Here is a 26,318-nt window from a genome sequence, read left to right on the forward strand (position 1 = left end):
ACTGTATACCTGCATCTTTGTGCTTCAGAGACAGATTCACTTTACTAATGAATGTAAAACATATCCAAACTCATGTGAGAGGGAAAGAAATAAAGAGGGTGTGTGTGTGTGTGCGCCGGTGTATATTCAACAAGAAGGTTCCAGAAGAATTACATTGTTAAAAGGGCAACTCCACCAATTTTCAACCTCATTTTCATTATCTCCAGAACAATACCAGTGTCTACATATGTGAAAACGTCACATTTCTAAGTTCTGTACAAAAATATATTAAGTTAAAAAGTCTACCCGATGACATCCTCAAACAGTGATTTTCAAACCATGTGAAATTTGAGGCGACGTTGGAGCAAGAAAATACCCTCCCCCTTGCCAGAAACTTAGAATTCTCCCAAGTGATGTCACAAAGAAGCATTTTTTAGGACCTTTCATAGGTTTTGATATATGTTGATACTGGTTTGGTGCTGGAGATAATAAATATGTGATTGAAGTGGCGGAATTGCCCTTTAAAAGAATTGCCCTTTAAAATATTCAACAAGGAAGTTCCAGAAATATTACACTGTTAAAAGAGACAAGTGCTTTAACATTATACATGGACCTCATTCATTACAGTTATTATGCAAATGTAGAATATGTTACTGATATGTTCTTTAGTATAAACCATTTAGACCCAAAATAGTCTGAAAGTAACTTTTCTGTACTACCCAGCAAATTGAAAACAGAGCCCCATGTGCTTATTCCCTGCCAATCCAATCCAGAAACTTTGGCCATGTTACAGCAAATATAATTTATTGGAATAAAAATTCTAATTCTTCCATAAAAGTGCAATTATTTCAAAACAAATAGTTGTATTCCTCTTTTTTTAAAGGCAGACAAGTCTAAAATTCATTATGCATAATAATCATGTTCTGTATGTACAGTACCAGTCAACAGGAGGAAAAGTAAAACTTCAATGACAAGCCCACATTTACATCATAGGAACCAATGGATTCATGAGTATAAAGGAACTACTAAGTGTATTGAGAGGGTTGAACGAGAGGGCCTTTGATGTTGGAGTATAACACTACACATGCTGTGCCTTCCCCTGTGTTTGTACATAACGACTCTATGATTGGTTTGGTAGTAGATAGACTGGAATGTTTGGTTTGGGAGTAGATATGGCACTAAATCATGTACAGTACATTTGACATTAAATAAACAACGCTTAAGCATACAGACACTATTTTTGCTGAAAATACATAATGACTCAAACATAGGTGGATTCACAAATACCACAAATGCTTTGAACCACAACAAACCAGAATAAAGCGGGCAATTATAAAGATTAACAAATGTATCTTACTGTAAATCAAGCCCGTTTTCTCACACACTGTACATTCATTTAATAATTTAAACATAAAACTATAGTAGGTAGTTGTGTAATTGTTAGATTACTTGTTGATATTGCTGCACTGTCAGAACTAGAAGCACAAGCATTTCGCTACACTTACAATAACATCTGCTAACCATGTCTATGTGACCAACACAATTTGATATAAGTTGCTGAAGGAAGTTTCAGGTTAAAGCATCATTGTAGAAAATGTCCTTAATAATAAATACAGCTTTATTATTAAAGCTAAATGGGTAGTGCAGTGTTTAACAACTTCCCATGGCATGGTTGGGACTATGTTGTCGACAAGCAAAAATACAGCTCGTTCTATGATAGATGTGCCACTGAGCCTTGTCACCGACATAACCATTGTTGGTTTCGTTCATTTCAACTTACAGAGAAGATAGTCAGAAATAAGTAATATAGTATCTTTAATTCCTATCTTGTTATTGTTGTTTTAATAATCAAATAGCCATAGGGAAATTATTAACACAAATAATTCCTGAATGTACATCCTGTACACTCAAAAAATATAACCAGAGAAACAAAGCAACTGTGAGAGAGCCATATATTGCTAATAAACAAAACAAACATAGTATCGATCCTTTACACATACTGCACACAGGGTTATTTAATTTCCCTTTTATGATATAACAGTACATAAAGGTATCATGTACACCGTACATTCAAATGACCAGGGCAATGGTACCCACGTCACCCTGAGAGATGGTGTTCCTCTATGTTGCTATTCTGCTAAACCATGGGATGCATGCTAATGCTTTTCCCAATTTGTGGTATAATAGGCCTCCAGTCACCTCAACAGTATGTATTAGAACTGAAAAGAGCAGTAAGAGAGACTATCTTTAAGCAGTCTTAAAATTCAAACTCAAATAGCTAAACTATCCTTAGTATGACCATCTTAAAACAATTCCATATGATATTAGGTAGAACCTCCCACGAATTTGGCCCGCAGGTGGTCTCATTTGGCCCTCCAAGCAAATGTTTTAAATTTTATAAATTTGTAGTTTCATTGTTGGACATAAGACAGGAAAAACACCAGGAATCCGCTCCAAGTGATTTCAATTTAAGAAATCTGTTCCCAAGTATTCCTAAGCATTATAGAGAGACACATGATTGTACACAAATAAATGTAAGCAAGGTTTGAAATTATTATGTTTTAGTCAAACATTATATCTGTTTGGGCTTCTTGAAGGACATTTTCAGTCTACAAAATATTTATAATTATGTTCCCGCCCCCCAGACCATCCACTCAACAACAACAAAAATTGGCCCGCGGCTGAATCTAGATGATGATCCCTGCTGTAGAGGGTTTATGGCACATTGTGTATGTAGCTGTATTTTTTGTGTCATACAAATATTCACGATCCATCACGATTTGATGATCTATTACGACATTATCAATAAAATATAATTTCTTTACTATTTAGTTGAGCGCAAATTATAAAACAGATGAGCACCCAATCAATTGATAATAGCTAAGGGGTCAACTGATATTTTTGTTTGTCCAGGGATCTGTAAGGCCTAATAAGGGATACAGTATTAGAAAACATTTGGTTGGCACAGACACAGAGAAGGTTGTGGGGCTTCATTGACCATGTCTGAACAGGTCTGGTCGCCCTGACTGACCCCAACTGGTCCAGATGATTGACAGGGAGGCGTGGTCAGTTCCTTCGAACGTCTGAGTAGATGGTGGATGCAGCGTCGGGGGCAGCCTTTAGGGCAGGCTTTTTCACCTAGGAATGGTGGGATTTGTAGGTGGGTGGTTCGGCAGGCTGACCAGGCCGGTTGTTGACTCGGACCTGAGCGTACTCTGTGGAGGAAGTACCCAGGTTCCCCAGCTGAACTGACCCACCATCCCTCTTCTGGAATTGTGTGATGTCTGCATAGTTCAGGTCCTAGGAGGAGAGAGGAGAGACATGTCCTTGTTAAGTCCTGACCATGACCTGACCAGGAAAAACTCAGGTGCCTACTTATATTGCCTGACATCTAGAGCTATAAGCACCAGAGCAGTGGAAAACTACAAAGACTTAGTTCAGTCAACTTGCTTTTGGTTATTTATCGTACTTCTTGAGGGCAGGGAGCTTGAAATAACCCCTCAAACTATGTGGATATTACTAGCCTTGCGTGTCAGGAGTGAAGGTTTGTCACACAGCTAGTGAACCAGTTACCAGACCAGTTCTTTATACACAGGTTGGCGTGTTTCTATTGTTATCTTGAAAGAGGTCAGTGGTGTTGATTACAAAGACAGTTCCTCATATCTCTTTCGGTTGAGTTTCAGGAGAGATTCAATTGCAGCCAAAATGACACAGAGCTTGTGGCACTTGACAGAAGTATGTTTGTCTGAACTGAGTGGCCAAGGAAACCGTTTTATCTATTTTAAATACTTCACAATAAAAAGGTGTGTAAGCTCAATACAATATTCTCTTCCTGGAGCAAAGTCCCTCAGCCTTACAGTAAACAGACCACGCATACTGCCCCTGCCTGGAAGTGTACTCATCACTATAATGACATGAGGTTATAAACCTGGACAAAGGCCAGACTGTTTGTTAGTAGACGCCAGGAGACATATAACATATATATGATTGTAATAGTTAGGCTAACTATTATATTGACCCATCTTTATCTACACTGTGACAAGGCTATCGGTGATTATCGTCATTACATTATTCTTTTCAGTCTTACACAACGCTGATATTTACTACTGTGATCAGGATCTCTGATAGCTTGTCTGGCTATGAGACAGTACATGTAGCCCAGTGTGCAGCTGTTTGTACTCAAAATGGCAGAATCAAAATAATAAAACCAGGCCAGTCGCTTATCTGTGCACCTGCAGTATGTCAATAATGGATGTAGTAAACATTGGTATTACATATTAGCCTACATAATTAAAATGGCGCCGGAAGAAATGGCAGCAGTTTTACGGGTGCCCAACCAATTGTCCTATTATGGGTTTTTTTCTCGCATTATTTATATCTTGTTTTGTACATAATGTTTCTGCAAAAAATCTTACGGCAAAAAAGAGCTTCTGGATATCAGGACAGCGATCACTCACCTTGGATTAGACGAAGATATTTCTTCAACAAGCAAGACGCACAAGACATTCTCCAAACACTCGACAGGGCCATCATCCCCGTTATTTGCAAGAGAAGGCGACGCAGGTACGGAGGACAAAGAGCCGGATGCCTGGTCAGGACCCGGAAAAGGCGAGTGGGAAAGCTGACGTTACCATCAATACTACTCGCCAACGTGCAAACATTGGACAATAAACTAGACGAGGTACAATCACGAATATCCTACCAACGGGACATCAAAAACTGTAATATCCTATGTTTCACGGAATCGTGGCTGAATGACGACATGGATATTCAGCTAACGGGATATACGCTGCACCGGCAATATAGAACAGCACACTCCGGTAAGACGAGGGGGGGGCGGTCTGTGCATATTTGTAAACAACAGCTGGTGCACGAAATCTAAGGCAGTCTCTAGATTTTGCTCGCCTGAAGTAGAGTATATTGTGATAAATTGCAGGCCACACTACTTGTCCAGAGAGTTTTCAGCTATACTTTTCGTGGCTGTTTATTTACCACCACAGACAGATGCTGGCACTAAGACCGCACTCAGACAGCTGTATAAGGAAATAAGCAAACAGGAAACCACTCACCCAGAGGCGGCGCTCCTAGTGGCCGGCGACTTTAATGCAGGGAAACTTAAATCAGTTCTACCAAATTTCCATCAACCTGTTAAATGTGCAACCAGAGGGAAAAAAATTCAAGATCACCTGTACTCCACACACAGAGACACGTACAAAGCTCTCCCTCGCCCTTCATTTGGTAAATCCGACCACAAATCTATCCTCCTGATTCCTGCTTACAAGCATAAATTAAAGCAGGAAGCATCAGTGACTCGGTCTATAAAAAAGTGCTAAACTACAGGACTGTTTTACTATCACAGACTGGAACATGTTCCAGGATTCTTCCGATGGCATTGAGGAGTACACCACATCAGTCACTGGCTTTATCAATAAGTGCATCGAGGACGTCGTCCCGACAGTGACTGTACGTACATACCCCAACCAGAAGCCATGGATTACAGGCAACATTCGCACTGCCGCTTTCAAGGTGCGGGACTCTAACCCGGAAGCTTACAAGATATCCTGCTATGCCCTGCGACGAACCATCGAACAGGCAAAGCGTCAATACAGGGCTACACCGACTCCGACGCTCATCTTATGTGGCAGGGCTTGCAAACTATTACAGACTACAAAGGGAAGCACAGCTGTGAGCTGCCCAGTGACACAAGCCTACCAGACGAGTGAAATCACTTCTATGCTCGCTTCGAGGCAAGCAACACTGAGGCATGCATGAGAGCATCAGCTGTTCTGGACGACTGTGTGATCACGCTCTCCGTAGCCGACGTGAGTAAGACCTTTAAACAGGTCAACATACACAAGGCTACGGGGCCAGAGGGATTACCAGGTCGTGTGCTCCGGGCATGTGCCGGACAACTGGCAGGTGTCTTCACTGACATTTTCAACATGTCCCTGATTGAGTCTGTAATACCAACATGTTTCAAGCACACCACCATAGTCCCTGTGCCCAAGAAGACAAAGGCAACCTGCCTAAATGACTACAGACCCGTAGCACTCACGTCCGTAGCCATGAAGTGCTTTGAAAGGTTGGTAATGGCTCACATCAACACCATTATCACAGAAACCCTAGGCCCACTCCAATTTGCATACCGCCCAAACAGATCCACAGATGATGCAATCTCTATTGCACTCCACACTGCCCTTTCCCACCTGGACAAAAGGAACACTTATGTGAGAATGCTATTCATTGACTACAGCTCAGCGTTCAACACCATAGTACCCTCAAAGCTCATCACTAAGCTAAGGATCCTGGGACTAAACATCTTCCTCTGCAACTGGTTCCTGGTCTTCCTGACGGGCCACCCCCGGTGAGGAGGGTAGGTAGCAACACATCTGCCACGCTGATCCTCAACACTGGAGCTCCCTAGGGGTGCGTGCTCAGTCCCCTCCTGTACTCCCTGTTCACCCACGACTGCATGGCCAGGCACGACTCCAACACCATCATTAAGTTTGCAGACGACACAACAGTGTCGGAGTGCCTGATCACCGACAACGACGAGACAGCCTATAGGGAGGAGGTCAGAGACCTGGCCGGGTGGTGCCAGAATAACAACCTATCCCTCAACGTAACCAAGACTAAGGAGATGATTGTGGACTACAGGAAAAGGAGGACCGAGCACGCCCCCATTCTCATCGACGGGGCTGTAGTGGAGCAGGTTGAGAGCTTCAAGTTCCTTGGTGTTCACATAAACAACAAACTAGAATGGTCCAAACACACCAAGACAGTCGTGAAGAGGGCACGACAAAGCCTATTCCCCCTCAGGAAATTAAAAAGATTTGTCATGGGTCCTGAGATCCTCAAAAGGTTCTACAGCTGCAACATTGAGAGCATCCTGGCTGGTTGCATCACTGCCTGGTACAGCAATTCCTCGGGGCTCTGACTGCAAGGCACTACAAAGGGTAGTGCGTACAGCCCATTACATCACTGGAGCTAAGCTGCCTGCCATCCAGGACCTCTACACCAGGCAGTGTCAGAGGAAGGACCTAAAAATTGTCAAAGACCCCAGCCACCCCAGTCAGACTGTTCTCTCTACTACCGCATGGCAAGCGGTACCGGAGTGCCAAGTGTAGGACAAAAATATTTCTCAACAGTTTTTACCCCCAAGCCATAAGACTCCTGAACAGGTAATCAAATGGCTACCCGTACTATTTGCATTGTGAGCCCCCCCAACCCCCCAAACCCCTCTTTTTGCACTGCTGCTCCTCTCTGTTTATCATATATGCATAGTCACTATAACTATACATGCATGTACATACTACCTCAATTGGGCCGACCAACCAGTGCTCCCGCACATTGGCTAACCGGGCGATCTGCATTGTGTCCCACCCACCGACACCTCTTTTACACTACTGCTACTCTCTGTTCATCATATATGCATAGTTACTTTAACCATATCTACATGTACATACTACCTCAGCCTGACTAACCGGAGTCTGTATGTAGCCTCGCTACTGTATATAGCCTGTCTTTTTACTGTTGTTTTTATTTCTTTACCTACCTATTGTTCACCTAATACCTTTTTTGCACTATTGGTTAGAGCCTGTAAGTAAGCATTTCACTGTAAGGTCTACACTTGTTGTATTCGGCGCAAGTGACAAATAAACTTTGATTTGATTTGACATCCATACCAGATAAACAAATGTACTATGGAAGCTATGAAAAGAGAAATATTTGACAGTTAAATGCATAGTACCTGGTTTCCTCCTGGTCCCCCTCCGTTAGCAGAGCTGTTACCTGCTGAGATGACACACAAACAGCAGTTAGAGATGGGACTGTACTTTACAGCATATAGGCTTCACAATCATGAAGCACTGATCAACTTTGATTGTCTATACGCACACCTTCATTGAAAGCATTGCCTTAGATTACAGGCATAATGCTTAAGATTAGTAGGTTATCGTTAGTTCATATTTTGTGTGTCTGTGTAGAAGATTATGGTTAGCATGAGCAGAGAGATTGTTTGCCTACGTAGACAGAGGAAATTAGCTATTTAGAGCTGGGAACAGACCCACTGGGCACAGAAGTCAATTCAACATCTATTCCACATTGGTTCAATGTTATTTCATTGAAATGACGTGGAAACAACATTGATTCAACCAGTGGGTAGAGATATGGAGATCAACTGACTATTAGAGATTGTTAGTAGACAGAGCAGAAGTAGATGGAGACCAGAAGGTCATTACGTAGAAATATACATCAATTATTCATTTACTAAATCAATAGATGCATGTGAGACACAGAACTCATACTTAACTGTTGCCAACACTCCTGGAGGATTCTTTCTTGAAGAAACTAAATGTAAATTAGGAAGCAGTCAGTATCTTTAGGAAATTATTATTTGCAGAGACACATGTAGCTAATTTAGATGAGGCAAGTGCTCAACATTGAACCACCAACAAATTCTGTAGAATAACATTTGTTCATAGCAACCATTGACAACCAGCCCTGCCAGCCAAATACAGGGAGGGTCAATCTGTTATCAGATTATCAACTCATTTTACTGTAAACAACAGAATATCTCCTCTTCACGCGGCGGAGCAATACTTTGGTTGTTATTCATCTATAATGACCTTTAGGAAATGGTCAACTGCCCTTCAATTGACCTTTACACAGACTTCACATGTTTTTTACTATTTATTTTGAACCCCTCTCTTATTATAACTCATCTCATATCTGATTCCAGAAATGTGTGTTTGGTTACTTGAAAAGCCATACCTTGGAGTTAAAACAGAGACAACTTTGGAGAGGGCTCTATCACAGTAAATGGTCTCTAAACAAATGGTGAAAACACAGAAATTCATAATTGATTACCCAACTTTAGAAATCTCTCCATGGCCTCTAACAGGTTTGGGGCGGCAGGTAGTCTAGGAGTTAGAGCGTTGGGCCAGTAACAGAAAGGTTGCTAGTTCGAAACACCAAGGTGAGAATCTGTCGTTCTGCCCTTGAACAAGGCAGTTACCCCATGGTTCCTAGGCCTTCATTGTAAATAAGAATTTGTTCTCAACTAACTTGCCTAGTTAAATCAAGGTTAAATACAAATTTAAAAAACATACATTCCATGAGTTAAAGTACATTAGGATACAGGCAGACTTATCATTTACAAACATTTGTTTTAGTTTCAGCTATGGGTCAGAGAGACACGGAAACCTGAGGGTCAGAGGTCAAGGACATATGCCACAAAGCTAATACTTTCCCCCTTTCTTCCTGTTAATACTGCATACAGTTGTGATTTCCATCTGTGGGTTCTGACTAGTAAACCATTAACCACATAGAAAATTGCAGTGGCATTTAGAACTGATTCTCCTTCAAATACTATTGGGCCTGCGCTGTTTTTCAATATACATGTTTACTACTGTTATACTCCGTTTCTAGATTGAGCCTTACTATACACCTCCGATTTGGCCCTTAGGTTGGTTACCAAATGCTTTATGCCATAGATAGACTGATTTACAGGTGGGTGATACTACAGAGAATTGAGCAAGAAACAAATGAGACTTCATTGATTTACTGTATGGTATCTTAAAACAACTGCTAACTATTTGGTTATCTGACAAAACAGCATTTAGCTATGAAAGCTATTTCAAAGCTAACCCAATCAATTTAACCCAAAGACACCATACAGAGAAAGGATATGTGGGACAGATAGTAAGTATGCACAGACCCACATTTCAGGCTGTTGGTATGGGAGACAAGCTGAAGCCCCAAGACCAAAACAAAGAATACAGTAAGTGATATACTTAAGTGAAATGGATTCAATTGTAAAACTTTTTCATAAAAGAAGTTGATAAAGAATACTTTGTAGTCATTATTTATCTAAATCAAGTAAATCTGATTTCAAACTGTCATTTCAGAAAGAAAAATAAATTTAAAAAAATCTTCCCTCACCCCTTTATCTTCATGAAGTAGACCGCCACACCAACTGCCACTCCCAAAACCAACAATACTCCAATCACAATCCCAGCAATGGCACCAGCAGACAGACCCTGAGATAGAGAGCCCTCCGCTGTAGAAACCAGGGAGAGAACCATACACAGATGAGAGAAACGCTACACACAGTGAACAAGCCGTACAGTGCATCTGGGTAACAATTACAACAAATACACCTAATGGCATTATTTCTAAACAAGTTTGAAATGCAAAACAGATACGATTGAATCTGGCATCAAGTTTTCTAAATGGAACATTCTTACATAGCATATCAGCAGCAGGTTTTAAAATAGATATCTCTATGGTGTCAAAACGACAGCAGTATACATATTTACAATGTGAAACAGCCTACTGTATGCTATGCAAGTTGGAGATTCTTAAAAATGTAATTACTATCGACTTACTTCGTTCATAGTCATAAAAGCTTCTGCTAACTTTACCTTTTACTGACAGTTTATGGACCACAGATGTTTTGTTTCCAGTGACATTATTTGTTGCTGTACAGGTGTAATCCCCACTGTCAGAGTATTCACTCTTCTCTTTAGTGAACGCAGGTGAATGTCCAGGTATCTCTGTCCCGTTAAGCACCCAGGTGTAACTAGAAGTCGGTATGGAGTCAGCAGAGCAGGTCAATGTAATCTTCTGTCCTACTTCTATTTCAGATGGACCCATTATTTCCATACCATCAGGTCCATCTGTAACACAGATCACCAGTTCCAATTAGAGGTAGCCATGTGTTCATTAGTTGGTAATCAGTGTGATGTTACACACTCAAACATATATACACACATATATATATATATATATATATATATATATATATAATACATATATATATATATATATATAATATATATATATATATATATAATACATATATATAATACATATATATACATACATATATACACACATACACAGTACCAGTCAAAAGTTAGAACACACATAATCATTCATGGGTTTTTCTTTATTTTTACTATTTTTTGTAGAATAGTGAAAACATCAAAACTATGAAATAACACATATGGAATCATGTAGTAACCAAAAAAAGTGTAAAACAAATCAAAATATTTTAGATTCTTCAAAGTAGCCATCCTTTGCCTTGATGACAGCTTGCACACGCATGTCATTCTCTCAACCAGCTTCACCTGGAATGGTTTTCCAACAGTTTTCCAATATTTTTTTTTAAACCTGCATATTTTGTTAAAATAAATGCATGTTAGCAGGCAATATTAACTAGGGAAATTGTGTCACTTCTCTTGCAATCAGTGCAAGCAGAGTCCGAGTATATGCAACAGTTTGGGCTGCCTGGCTCGTTGCGAACTGTGTTTCTTCCTAACAAAGACCGTAATTAATTTGCCAGAATTTTACATAATTATGACATAACATTGAAGGCTTTCAATGTAACAGTAATATTTAGACTTAGGGTTGCCACCCGTTCGACAAAATACAAAATGGTTCCGTATTTCACTTAAAGAATAAACATGTTTTTGAAATTATAGTTTCCGGATTTGACCATATTAACGACCAAAAGGCTCGTATTTCTGTGTGTTTATTATAATTAAGTCTATGATTTGATAGAGCAGTCTGGCTGAGCGGTGGTAGGCAGCAGCAGGCTCGTAAGCATTCATTCAAACAGCACTTTACTGCGTTTGCCAGAAGCTCTTAGCAATGCTGTTTATGACTTCAAGCCTCTCAACTCCCGATATTAGGCTGGCAATACTATAGTGCCTATTAGAACATCCAATAGTCAAAGGTATATGAAATACAAATGGTATAGAGAGAAATTGTCCTATAATTCCTATAATAACTACAACCTAAAACTTCTTAATTGGGGATATTGAAGAACTGGGAATATTGAACCACCATCAAATGTTCTCATGTTCTGAGCAAGGAACTTAAACGTTAGCTTTTTTTACATGGCGTATATTGCACTTGTACTTTCTTCTCCAACACTGTTTTTGCATTATTTAAACCAAATTTAACATGTTTCATTATTTATTTGAGACTAAATAGATTTATTTATGTGTTACATTAAGTTAAAATAAAAGGGTTTATTTGTTCATTCAGTATTGTTGTAATTGTAATTATTACAAATATATATATATAGAAATCAACCGATTAATCTGTATCGGCTTTTTTTGGTCCTCCAATAATCTGTATCGGCGTTGAAAAATCCTAATCAGTCGACCTCTAATATACACACACATCCGTTCTAAAGTTTGGGGTCACTTAGGAATGTCCTTGTTATTGAAAGAAAAGCAAAACATTTTGACATTAAAATACCATCAAATTGATCAGAAACACAGTATAGACATTGATAATGTTGTAAATGACTATTGTAGCTTGAAACGGCAGATTTTTAACTGGTAGCTTCATTAAATAGTACATGCAAAACACCAGTCTCAACGTCAACAGTGAAGAGGCGACTCCGGGATGTTCGCCTTCTAGGCAGTTGCAAAAAAAAGAAAGGAAAAAAAAGCCATATCTCAGTATCTCAGACTGGCCAATAAAAATAAAATATTAAGATGGGCAAAAGAACACAGACACTGGGCAGAGGAACTCTGCCTAGAAGGCCAGCATCCCGGAGTCGCCTCTTCACTGTTGATGTTGAGACTGGTGTTTTGCGGGTACTATTTAATGAAGCTGCCAGTTGAGGACTTGTGAGGCATCTGTTTCTCAAACTAGACACTCTAATGTACTTGTCCTCTTGCTCAGTTGTGCACCGGGGCCTCCCACTCCTCTTCCTATTCTGGTTAGAGACAGTTTGCTCTGTTCTGTGAAAGGAGTAGTACACAGCGTTGTATGAGATCTTCAGTTTTGTGGCAATTTCTCACATGGAATAGCCTTAATTTCTCAGAAGAAAAGACTGACGAGTTTCAGAAGAAAGGTATTTATTTCTGGCCATTTTGAGCCTGTAATCGAATCCAAATGCTGATGCGCCAGATACTCAACTAGTCTAAAGGCCAGTTTTATTGCTTCTTTAATTCAGAACAACAGTTTTCAGCTGTGCTAACATAATTGCAAAAGGTTTTTCTAATGATCAATTAGCCTTTTAAAATGAGAAACTTGGATTAGCTAACACAACGTGCAATTGGAACACAGGAGTGATGGTTGCTGACAATGGGCCTCTGTACGCCTACGTAGATATTTCATTACAAATCAGCTGTTTCCAGCTATAAAAGTCATTTACAACACAAAATGTCTACACCGTATTTCACTTATTTTAAATGGACTAAAGAAATGTGCTGTTCTTAAAGAAATAAGGACATTTCTATGTATTTTCTACATTGTAGAATAACAGTGAAGACATCAAAAAGATGAAATATCACATATAGAAATAAATATATATAAACTCAGCAAAAAAATAAACATCCCTTTTTCAGGACCCTGTTTTTCCAAGATAATTAGTAAAAATCCAAATAACTTCACAGATCTTCATTGTAAAAGGTTTAAACACTGTTTCCCATAATTGTTCAATGAACCATAAACAATTAATGAACATGCACCTGTGGAACGGTCATTGAGACACCAACAGCTTACAGACGGTAGGCAATTAAGGTCACAGTTATGAAAACTTAGGACACTAGAGAGGCCTTTCTACTGACTAATAAATGTCAATGTCCGTACTGTGAGACGCCCAAGTCAGCGCTACAGGGAGACAGGACACACAGCTGATCGTCCTCGCAGTGGCAGGCCACGTGTAGCACCACCTGCACAGGATCGGTACATCCGAACATCACACCTGTGGGACAGGTACAGGATGGCAACAACAACTGCCCGAGTTACACCAGGAATGCACAATCCCTCCATAAGTCCTCAGATTGTCCACAATAGGCAGGACTGAGGGCTTGTAGGCCTGCTGTAAGGCAGGTCCTCACCAGACATCACCGGCAACAACGTCGCCTATGGGCACAAACCCACCGTCGCTACACCAGACAGGACTGAAAAAAGTGCTCTTCACTGACGAGTCGCGGTTGTGTCTCACCAGGGGTGATGGTCAGATTCGCGTTTATCGTCGAAGGAATGAGCATTACACCGAGGCCTGTACTCTGGAGCGGGATCGATTTGGAGGTGGAGGATCCGTCGTGGTCTGGGGCGGTGTGTCACAGCATCATCAGACTGAGCTTGTTGTCATTGCAGGCAATCTCAACGCTTTGCATTACAGGGAAGACATCCTCCTTCCTCACATGACCCTCCAGCATGACAATGCCACAAGCCATACTGCTCGTTCTGTGAGTGATTTCCTGCAAGACAGGAATGTCGGTGTTCTGCCATGGCCAGCGAAGTGCCCGGATCAATCCCATTGAGCACGTCTGAGACCTGTTGGATTGGAGGGTGAGGGCTAGGGCCATTCCCCCCAGAAATGTCCAGGAACTTGCAGGTGCCTTGGTGGAAGAGTGGGGTAACATCTCACAGCAAGAAATGGCAAATCTGGTGCAGTCCATGAGGAGGCGTACTTAATTCAGCTGGTGGCCACACCAGATACTGACGGTTACTTTTGATTTTGACCCCCCCTTCCTTTGTTCAGGAACACATTATTCCATTTCCGTTAGTCACATGTCTGTGGAACTTGTTCAGTTTATGTCTGTTGTTGAATCTTGTTATGTTCATACAAATATTTACACATGTTAAGTTTGCTGAAAATAAACGCAGTTGACAGTGAGCGGACGTTTATTTATTAAATAAAGAATATATTAAAAAAATTATATCTTGCATATCCAGCATTTACACTGACTGTCAGATATTAAATGCAACAAAAAAGGTTAAAAAACAGGAATTGTAACCCCAGGCTTATAGCAGAGTAGGCCTACTTACAGTTTACAATGAGACCGTGTTTAGCATTAGCGGTGCTGATGGGGTTGCTGACTCTACACCGGTATTCTCCAGTGTCTGTTCTCTTCACAGGGTTTATGGACAGCACTCTCTTATCCTCAGAGATGATTATGTTGCCACCAGCAGACAGAGGGTGACCATCTTTCATCCACTCTCTGGTGACGATGGAGCCAGAAGCATTACAGGTTAAGGTCACAGAGCCCCCCTCGATGATTGAAGAGTTTGGGGTAGTTGTGATGTTAGCACCAGATATTGGTTCTGTGAAGGAAAATGGTTATATAAATTATATGAATTGATAAAACAGATTGTAGCCTAGATTACAATTAAGCAATATACCACGGCTAAGGACTGTTCTTAGGCCACATACCACAAACCCCCGAGGTGCACTATTGTTACTATAAACTGCATACCAATGTAATTAGAGTAGTAAAAATACATGTTTTGTCATACCCGTGGTATACCACGGCAGTCAGCCAATCAGCATTTAGGGCTCGAACCACCCAGTTTATAATGTAGATTGTTTTATTTTGTCACAGTAACACTTGCCTGTAAACACAAAGCACAAGTGAAATGAAAATGCAACATGTTAAACTTTGTGTACGATAAAGTAAGTAAAGGCCCACACATAGTATATAAAAAATGTGCATAAATATGAATTATTAAGTTTAGAAGTGTAATAGGTGCAGAAGAGCTCTCAAAGCTATGACAACATCTTGATTCATCCTCACTGAGCTAAAGGCTAGAGCTGCCACTGAAGGAAAACACGCTACGCCCTCCGAAAAACCATCAAACAGTCAAAACGTCAACACAGTACTAAAATCTACACCGGCTCTGATGTTGAGGTGGCAGGTCTTGCAAACTATCACGGATTACAAAGGGAAACCCAACCGAGAGCTGGCCATTGATGCGAGCCTAGCAGACGAGCTAAACACTGAACTGTGTGTGATGCACCAGCTGTTTCGGGTAACTGTATGATCATGCTCTCCATAGCTGATGTGAGTAAGACCTTTAAAACAGGTTAACATTCACAAGGCTGCAAGGCCAGACGGATTACCAGGACACGTACTCAGAGCATGCTCTGACCAGCTGACGAGAGTCTTCATTGACATTTTCAACCTGACCCAGTCTGTAATACCTATATGTTTCAAGCAGACCACCATAGTCCCTGTGCCCAACAACATTAAGGTCATGGCTCATATCAACATTCAAGAAACCCTACACCCATTCCAATTCGCATACCGCCCCAACAGATCCAAAGATGACACAAATCTATATTGCACGCCACAGTGCCCTTTCCCAACTGGACAAAAGTAACACCTACATGAGAATGCTGTTCATTGACTTCAGCTCAGCGTTCAACACCATAGTGCCCTTCAAGTTCAACACTAAGCTAAGGATCCTGGAAGTGAACACCTCCCTCTGCAACTGGATCATGGACTTCCCCCATATGGTGAGGGTAGGCAACAACACATCCGCCACGCTGATCCTCAACACGGGGGCCTTCAGGGGTGCATGCTCAGTGGCCTCCTGTACTCCGTTTACCCACGATTGCGTGGTTGCGCAGGACTCAAACACCATCATTAAGTTTGCCGATGGTAGGCCTGATCACCAACAACGATGAGACAGCCTATAGGGAGGTCAGAGACCTGACAGTGTGATGCCAGGACAACAGCCTCTCCCTCAATGTGGGCAAGACAAAGGAGCTTATCGTGGACTACAGGAAACAGGCCTGTTGCGGAGCGGGTCGAGAGATTCAAGTTCATCGTTGTCCACATCACTAAGGATCTATCATGGTCAGACCAACACAGTCGTGAAGAGGGTATGACAACTCCTCTTCCCCTTCAGGAGGCTGAAAAGACTTAGCATGGGTCCTCAGATCCTCAAGTTCTATAGCTGCACCATCGAGAGCATCTTGACTGGCTGCATCACCGCTTGGTATGCTAACCGCTTGGCATTCGACCACATGGTACTACAGAGGGTAGAACGTACTGCCCAGTACATCACTGGGGACAAGCTTCCTGCCATCCAGGAGCTCTATACCAGGCGGTGTCAGAGGAAGGCCCAAAAAATTGTCAAAGACTCCAGCCACTCTAGTCATAGACTGTTTGCTCTGCTACCGCACGGCAAGTGGTACCTGAGCGCTAAGTCTAGGTCTAAAAGGCTTCTTAACAGCTTCTACCCACATTTTTCATTGGCAAGATAAGTAAGTAGTTAAATAAAGGTTAAAAAAATTTAAATTGTGGGAAAAATTGCTCGGCCTCTGACCGCAAGGCACTACAGAGGGTAGTGCGTACGGCCCAGTACATCACTGGGGCTAAGCTGCCTGCCATCCAGGTCCTCTACACCAGGCAGTGTCAGAGGAACGCCCTAAAAATTGTCAAAGACCCCAGCCACCCCAGTCATAGACTGTTCTCTCTACTATCGCATGGCAAGCGGTACCGGAGTGCCACGTCTAGGACTAAAAGGCTTCTCAACACTTTTTACCCCCAAGCCATAAGACTCCTGAACAGCTAATCTAATGGCTACCCAGACTATTTGCATTGTCCCTGAGGACAAGCTGAGGTTTCAATACAAGGTTAAATAATGAATAGAAGGATTGAGCTTTGAGACTGACAATTAGATAAGCCGCTAGCGAAAGCATATGGTGCCCGCTGGGCTAGAGCGGGCTGTAAGAGACGTTTGACAATTTCCAATTATAATTACTTAATTTTATAGTTTGGGTAAACACTAATGATTAGGAAACAGTTTATAATTTAGCAATAGTCCTGTGTGATTTGGACAATGACACAGACAGCTACCCTTTACTGCTGAAGACAGTGATATTTGACCTGTTGCATACTTAGAAATGTGCCTTTTGCAGACAGATGTTTCTTGTGAGTCATGTGAGTCATGTGTGAGTCGATGTGAGTTGATGTGTTAAATATGAAAATAGATTTTTTTTCACATGCCTGCCTGTAAATGGAAAAAAAGCAATGATGGTAATGGTTGAAACTACTCCAAATTGGTTGAAATTTCATACTTCTATATACACTGCTCAAAAAAATAAAGGGAACAGTTAAACAACACAATGTAACTCCAAGTCAATCACACTTCTGTGAAATCAAACTGTCCACTTCGGAAGCAACACTGATTGACAATAAATTTCACATGCTGTTGTGCAAATGGAATAGACAAAAGGTGGAAATTATAGGCAATTAGCAAGACACCCCCAATAAAGGAATGGTTCTGCAGGTGGTGACCACAGACCACTTCTCAGTTCCTATGCTTCCTGGCTGATGTTTTGGTCACTTTTGAATGCTGGCAGTGCTTTCACTCTAGTGGTAGCATGAGACGGAGTCTACAACCCACACAAGTGGCTCAGATAGTGCAGTTCATCGAGGATGGCACATCAATGCGAGCTGTGGCAAAAAGGTTTGCTGTGTCTGTCAGCGTAGTGTCCAGAGCATGGAGGCGCTACCAGGAGACAGGCCAGTACATCAGGAGACGTGGAGGAGGCCGTAGGAGGGCAACAACCCAGCAGCAGGACCGCTACCTTTATTTTTTTGAGCAGTGTATATATACAGTGGGGAGAACAAGTATTTGATAACCTGCAAAATTGGCAGTGTTTCCTACTTACAAAGCATGTAGAGGTATGTAATTTTTATCATAGGTACACTTCAACTGTGAGAGACGGAATCTAAAACAAAAATCCAGAAAATCCCATTGTATGATTTTTAAGTAATTAATTTGCATTTTATTGCATGACATAAGTATTTGATCACCTACCAACCAGTAAGAATTCCGGCTCTCACAGACCTATTAGTTTTTCTTTAAGAAGCCCTCCTGTTCTCCACTCATTACCTGTATTAACTGCACCTGTTTGAACTCGTTACCTGTATAAAAGACACCTGTCCACACAATCAAACAGACTCCAACCTCTCCACAATGGTCAAGACCAGAGAGCTGTGTAAGGACATCAGGGATAAAATTGTAGACCTGCACAAGGCTGGGATGGGCTACAGGACAATAGGCAAGCAGCTTGGTGAGAAGGCAACAACTGTTGGCGCAATTATTAGAAAATGGAAGAAGTTCAAGAAGACGGTCAATCACCATCGGTCTGGGGCTCCATGCAAGATCTCACCTCGTGGGGCATCAATGATCATGAGGAAGGTGAGGGATCAGCCCAGAACTACACAGCAGGACCTGGTCAATGACCTGAAGAGAGCTGCGACCACAGTCTCAAAGAAAACCATTAGTAACACACTACGCCGTCATGGATTAAAATCCTGCAGCGCACGCAAGGTCCCCCTGCTCAAGCCAGCGCATGTCCAGGCCCGTCTGAAGTTTGCCAATGACCATCTGGATGATCCAGAGGAGGAATGGGAGAAGGTCATGTGGTCTGATGAGACAAAAATAGAGCTTTTTGGTCTAAACTCCACTCGCCGTGTTTGGATGAAGAAGAAGGATGAGTACAACCCCAAGAACACCATCCCAACCGTGAAGCATGGAGGTGGAAACATCATTCTTTGGGGATGCTTTTCTGCTAAGGGGACAGGACGACTGCACCGTATTGAGGGGAGGATGTATGGGGCCATGTATCGCGAGATCTTGGCCAACAACAACCTCCTTCCCTCAGTAAGAGCATTGAAGATGGGTCATGGCTGGGTCTTCCAGCATGACAACGACCCGAAATACACAGCCAGGGCAACTAAGGAGTGGCTCCGTAAGAAGCATCTCAAGGTCCTGGAGTGGCCTAGCCAGTCTCCAGACCTGAACCCAATAGAAAATCTTTGGAGGGAGCTGAAAGTCCGTATTGCCCAGCGACAGCCCCGAAACCTGAAGGATCTGGAGAAGGTCTGTATGGAGGAGTGGGCCAACATCCCTGCTGCAGTGTGTTCAAACCTGGTCAAGAACTACAGGAAACGTATGATCTCTGCAAATAAAGGTTTCTGTACCAAATATTAAGTTCTGCTTTTCTGATGTATCAAATACTTATGTCATGCAATAAAATGCTAATTAATTACTTAAAAATCATACAATGTGATTTTCTGGCTTTTTGTTTTAGATTCCGTCTCTCACAGTTGAAGTGTACCTATGATAAAAATGACAGACCTCTACATGCTTTGTAAGTAGGAAAACCTGCAAAATCGGCAGTGTTTCAAATACTTGTTCTCCCCATTGTATATATATCACCTGAGGTGGGTATCAAATTATATATTCATAAGTGTATGGCTGTTTGTTCTGTTTCTGTCTTGCTTTAATATAAATCTCACCAGATTGGGTCTGCTGGATGGTTGAGATTTCTCCCTAAGAATTAGCCGTCTAACTCCTTGACCCTGTAACTCTGCAGTGAGGTTGTCGATATCATGGGGGTGTCTTAGTGTCTTAGAAATTTGTATTAAGAATATTGGTAGACGTAATAATTTGTCATACAGTAAATAATTTGTCTGGATTTCTTGAGTCAGAAATGCCCTAAACTAAACTGTTGTTCTGATCTGCCCTCTCTCAAGGTTATGGCGAAGGTGACCACAGATGGTATCTAGATGCATGAAAGGGACAATTTGACCGAGAACAGTGTGAACCTAAACCCCCTCTAACCGGCTGAAGTAATGGCGTTCAGTATGGCCCTTCACCACTTCGACTGTGACCTGAGTCTGAGCCAGCAACCTGTACACAGTATACAGTCGATGCTATCAACTGCCTGTTCTCTCAGGAGTGCGACAGGAGTCCACGTGGAGTGAGCATGGAGAGAGATCCATTCCAAACTTCTCTCATGTTGATGGTATACTGGTTGACAAGACATAATGGACTGTAAAGGACAGTGGCAGCTCAGGTGAGAGACATTATCAATGGCCATCCACTTTGAACATGTGTGCCATTGGGAATACAAAACTGTAAAGCTATCTGAAGAAGAAAATGAAGACGCCAAAGGTTGAGTGCCGGGGAGGGAGGGGTTGGTCAACTGCCCATATTGGGGTATCACGTTGACTGTAGAGGTCTACACACTGCAAAATGTATAGTAATTTATACTACGAATGCATTGAAATAATGACCTGTAATTATCACCGTGATGAGAAAGTTAATGCTAGAATTATGGATAATTATACTGAATGTTAAATGTACACACTGCTAGTGCCAATGTGTGCTAAGTTGAGGGTTTTAACTTTGAGTGATAGAACCAACGTGAATCACTGAGCAATGCCATTCTAAATTTGGGTTGGATAATTAATTGGGTTATTATTCTCCCTCTCTCCCTCTCCCACTTGGTCTGATGACTCCTTGCTGTCCCCGGTCATGCTGCTGCTCCAGTTTCAACTGTTCTGCCTGTGGCTATGAAACCCTGACCTGTTCACCGGACGTGCTACCTTGTCCCAGACCTGCTGTTGTCAACTCTCTAGAGACAGCAGGAGTGGTAGAGCTACTCTGAATGATTGGCTATGAAAAGCCAACTGACATTTACTCCTGAGGTGCTGACCTGTTGCACCCTTTACAACCACTGTGATTATTATTATTTGACCCTGCTGGTCATCTATGAACATTTGAACATCTTGGCCATGTTCTGTTATAATCTCCACCCGGCACAGCCAGAAGAGGTCTAGCCACCCCTCATAGCCTGGTTCCTCTCTAGGTTTCTTTCTAGGTTCTGGCCTTTCTAGGGAGTTTTTCCTAGCCACCGTGCTTCTACACCTGCATTGCTTGCTGTTTGGGGTTTTAGGCTGGGTGTCTGTACAGCACTTTGTGACATCAGCTGATGTAAGAAGGGCTTTATAAATACATTTGATTGATTTGGAAACTGAATGATTTCCCTGACTACTTCTCTGATGAGGACACCAATCCTGAGCATATAGACCCAGATATAGAGCTCATGTTCCACTCTGTGTGTAAGAAGTGACCAAAGAGGGGACTCTGTCACTGGTGTAGGAAGGGCTCTAGGGGAGACAGACATTTTCATCATGCTGACCCCTATCACGGTGCTCTTTGTCAGTGTGATGATTGTCCTATTTGCTGTAATGAAGCTTGTGTGTGATTTTATTTTTATGTTCCATTTTCTGATCCAGATTGAATGCGTTTTGAAAAGGAAGGCTGTTTACCATGGATGAAATGTCAGGCACCAGAAGGATGTATTTTGTTTGTTTAAATGTATGTTTAACAATAATTATGTAATCTTTGTACCCTTACATAATTTTTTTTATTTTTAAATTGTTAAAATTTTTATCCCCTTTTCTCCCCAATTTCGTGGTATCCAATTGTTAGTAATTACTATCTTATCTCATCGCTACAACTCCCGTACGGGCTCGGGAGAGACGAAGGTCGAAAGCCATGCGTCCTCCGAAACACAACCCAACCAAGCCGCACTGCTTCTTAACACAGAGCGCCTCCAACCCGGAAGCCAGCCGCACCAATGTGTCGGAGGAAACACCGTGCACCTGGCTACCTTGGTTAGCGCTCACTGCGCCCGGCCCCCCACAGGAGTCGCTGGTGCGCGATGAGACAAGGATATCCCTACCAGCCAAACCCTCCCTAACCCGGACGACGCTAGGCCAATTGTGCGTCGCCCCACGGACCTCCCGGTCGCGGACGGCTGCGACAGAGCCTGGGCGCAAACCCAGAGTCTCTGGTTGCGCAGCTGGCGCTGCGATGCAGTGCCTTAGACCACTGCGCCACCCGGGAGGCCGTACCCTTCCATTTTTAAAGAGGAAACGGAGTCTCTTGAGGGGAATGTGAAAAAAACATTTGTATTAGCATTACTTCAAGGTTTATATAAATTATAGGTGTGTACAATCCTGTTACTCTGGTTGTGTAAATTGCTGTTTTCACATAACTCTGTACCTAATCCACATCTCGTGTTCTTACCCCACTCTCTGTACTCTGAAACATGCATGTTTGTAACGAGGTGTCTCTGTTTCAATCATAGTCTCTCCTTATCCTTTATTCTAAGAACAAATAGTTCTTAGTACTCACAGGAAAACACAGAGGACTCCGAATATTTGGCCACCTCATCCAGTAGATATCGGTTGGTTCGACACATTGAGACAGTTGTGGTTGATTAAGGAAATGTAACAAGGTTGGGCTATATAAGGCAAGACCCAACCCCGGATCATTGGGCTCTCAATGAATCACCTACATGGGTTCTTTGACCAGCTCCATTATTGCAATAATTATATCGATATCAAATAAAGATTGATTGGTTAAAGAAATTACAGTCTCTCTCACTTGATTAGAATTTCCACTACACAAGATATACCAGAGATAAGGGACTGTAGATACTGCAACCACACAACTCAAACGGTGGATTACCAGTTTGCAAAAAAAATGGCAAACTACCTTTTTTTTTAAGCCCTCAAGAACTGTTGTCCGCTAAATATGATAATCTGTTTGCATCAGTCCAGTATCCAGATGACCTGTCCCAAGAGCTTCCTATACAGTTAATCTCTTTCCGTAACATTTTGAGGATGGCAATTAAGGAGAATGAGAGGGTCAATTAACTTCTCTGCGCTACGGATCCCTTTAGCGGGATCATTTTCCTAAACAACCGCTGAATTGCAGGGCGCAAAATATTACTAAAAATATTTATAATCATACAATCAAGTGAAATATACCAAAACACAGCTTAGCTTGTTGTTAATCCACCTATCGTGTCAGATTTTGAAAATATGCTTTGCAGCGAAAGCAATCCAAGCTTTTGTGAGTGTATCAATCAATGCTGGAACAGCTAGCCCCAAATTAGCATGGTCACGAAAGTCAGAAAAGCAATAAAATTAATGGCTTACCTTTGATAATCTTCGGATGTTTGCACTCACGAGACTCCCAGTTACACAATAAATGTTATTTTTGTTCGATAAATATTAATTTTATAACAAAATAAACGCCGTTTGGGTTGCGCGTTATGTTCAGAAAACCAAAGCCTCGTTCCGTTTCGACAAATTCCAAAAAGTATCCGTAATGTTCGTAGAAACATGTCAAATGTTTTTTATAATCAATCCTCAGGTTGTTTTTAACAAACATAATCAATAATATTTCAACCGGACCGTAACCTATTCAATAAAAGAGAGAAAGAAAATGGAGAGCTAATTAAAGGACACCTGACTAGTTTTGAAAAATCACGCTCATTTTTCAAAATAAAAGCCTGAAACTATGCCTAAAGCCTGGTCACAGCCTGAGGAAGCCATTGGAAAAGGAATCTGGTTGATACCTCTTTAAATGGAAGAAAGACGGGCAAGGAAACACAGATGAAAAAAAATATTAAAAATCACTTCTGGGTTAGATTTCCTCAGGTTTTTGCCTGCAGAATCAGTTTTGTTATACTCACAGACAATATTTTGACAGTTTTGGAAACTTTGGAGTGTTTTCTATCCTAATCTGTAAATTATATGCATATTCTACGAACTGGACCTGAGAAATAGTCTGTTTACCTTGGGAACGTTATTTTAAAAAAGAAATCTGACCTCTAGCGTCAAGAGGTTAAAGATGTTGTATAACTGTTGTATTTGAAGCACTCCTCCCTTCTGCCCAGTTTTCATGATGTTGCTACGGTAATCAAACTGTTGCTTCTGCCAAGAGATCATTTTCTAAACTAAAACTCATGTTGAACTAAGTACAGTATATAAAAAGCATTGGGCTCTGTCTGATATGAGCTTTTGAACACGAGTAAGCTCCTCTCATTGCACTGGCGCCATCGTAGCCTTGACCATGGCATTTGTTTGCTCCTTACACTTTCAATCAGTTATTATTTTTATTTTTCAAGACCCAAAGCACTGTGTCACATTCCTGAAGTCCAAGAAACAAACATTTAGCTTCCTAGTACATATGGAAATTGAAACAGTTTATTAATTACATTTTGGAGGTTTACTGTCAAAATCATTTATGAGGATTACATTTTAATGATATCGATGACAGGCGCAAGGGTTCCCAGAGCTCGTGACACAACCCCCCCTCCCACCTTGCAGGGGCTGCGGGGGTGTCCAGTACACCAGGGCTCGTACCCCTGCACATCGAGGAAGGTGTACTTAAAGACCTTGCAAAGGTCTTGAGAACAAAACTTAAACATTTATGTCAGTTCAGCCATAGCACCCCAGAGCCAGTCTCTCTTTCCTCTCATAACTGTCTCCATTTCCTCTCTACCACTTACCCAGCACAGTGATGTCAGAGGGCTCAGATATCTGGTACCTCAGGGTTCTGGTGTTATGGGCCCAGCAGCTGTAGCTACCACTCTGATTGGCCTGGATGTTCTCCAGCCTGAGTTCTTTTCCGTTATTGGACAGCAGTGTTCCATTCAGAAGCCACTGAAACTGGGCAGACGGACTGGACTCAGCTGAGCAGGACAGTGTGAGGTTTGACCCTGATCCATACAGTACATCTAGAGGGGTCACCTTCATTGTGGTGTTTTCTGGACCATCTGTAATGAATGGTCCATGTTCAACACCAGCATTAAAGAGGGGAGGTTGACCGTGATGTAATTATACTTTTTAGAACATGTTCAAGAGACCCATTTAAGATGTGTCATGTTATCATTAGTGTGTGTATCTATCCATCCATCTATCTATCTAGCTTCAAAATGTCCCATCACCAGCAATTAGCCACCCAACACATACAGTAGGCAAGCTGGATTCAATAGAAATATAAGCAACAGCTTAGAGCCAAAAGGAAGAAGTGATAAAACATTAAGACATGCCACAGGACTGCATTCATAAGCAGGTGTTAGTGATATGCAGAACAGGCAATAACATTGTAACCTAAGAATCTGATTTAATTAGCAATATGTGTAGTTATTCTTAAGCAGACAAGTACTGCAGAAAACAAAATCAAGATATAACTACAGCACTGTATGCGAAGTACATGGTGAAAGGTAAACAACGTTTACATAAATACTTTCTCTGCATACAGATATATTAGACATGCTGGTTTGCGACTCACAGCTGATGATGAGGGTTAGATTCTGGCTGGGTTTACTGCTGACGGGGTTGGACACAATACACCTGTATGGCCCCTGGTCATACCGGGTCACATTGGCTATGGTGAGAGTACGGCCTCCATCACCAAGCTGAATTCCATATCTGGCTGTGACCTCAGAGCTGCCATTCAGCCAGCGGTAAGAGAAGGGGGAGGAGCCAGAGGACACAGAGCAGGAGAAAATGACAGTGTCATTCAGTTCCATTAGATCAATGACGTTGGCCCTCAGGGTCACGTTTGAAATGGTCTCTGTGGGTGAGAGAGTAGATGACATCTATCAACGTGTTTGTGTCAGTACAAATGCCTGTGTCTAAAGCAAGGTGTTCCAAGGTGTCTAAAGCCATGATTGTGACATTGTAACAGTAACCTGAAAACAGCACTGCTACCCTCACAATACTGTTGGCTGTCATATAAAATGTGGCTATATATAAAATACTGTTGCCAGTCATTTGTTTGAATGAGGAAATGCCAAGCACCCCCAAACACACATTGCTGGTGAGTCACCCAAAATTCAACACCCACGAACCAGAAGGTGGCAGAGGTAAACATTGCATTTTTTGCCCGATAGCTGCAGTTAATTTTAACGTGGT

The 26,318-nt window shown here is 41.8% G+C and overlaps 1 protein-coding gene across 4 annotated transcripts in view; it reads right to left on the reverse strand.

Annotated features, from left to right (window-relative positions):
- Window positions 1-766: 766 nt before the first annotated feature.
- The window catches only part of LOC129856989 (carcinoembryonic antigen-related cell adhesion molecule 5-like), a 51,514-nt gene continuing 25,962 nt past the window's right edge, over window positions 767-26,318 (reverse strand). The window contains exons 3-10 of one of the 4 annotated variants that reach the window (XM_055924827.1): window positions 25,693-25,977; window positions 24,908-25,174; window positions 14,782-15,057; window positions 10,404-10,658; window positions 9,922-10,039; window positions 8,291-8,328; window positions 7,730-7,770; window positions 767-3,279 (exon numbers count right to left, since the gene is read on the reverse strand). In XM_055924827.1, coding sequence (XP_055780802.1) covers window positions 3,118-3,279; window positions 7,730-7,770; window positions 8,291-8,328; window positions 9,922-10,039; window positions 10,404-10,658; window positions 14,782-15,057; window positions 24,908-25,174; window positions 25,693-25,977 — 1,442 coding nt within the window. In that variant the 3' untranslated portion in view covers window positions 767-3,117. The other 3 variants (XM_055924826.1, XM_055924829.1, XM_055924828.1) reach the window with 3 other exon arrangements.

Source organism: Salvelinus fontinalis, chromosome 6, assembly GCF_029448725.1.
Source record: "Salvelinus fontinalis isolate EN_2023a chromosome 6, ASM2944872v1, whole genome shotgun sequence".
Lineage (NCBI taxonomy): Eukaryota > Metazoa > Chordata > Actinopteri > Salmoniformes > Salmonidae > Salvelinus > Salvelinus fontinalis.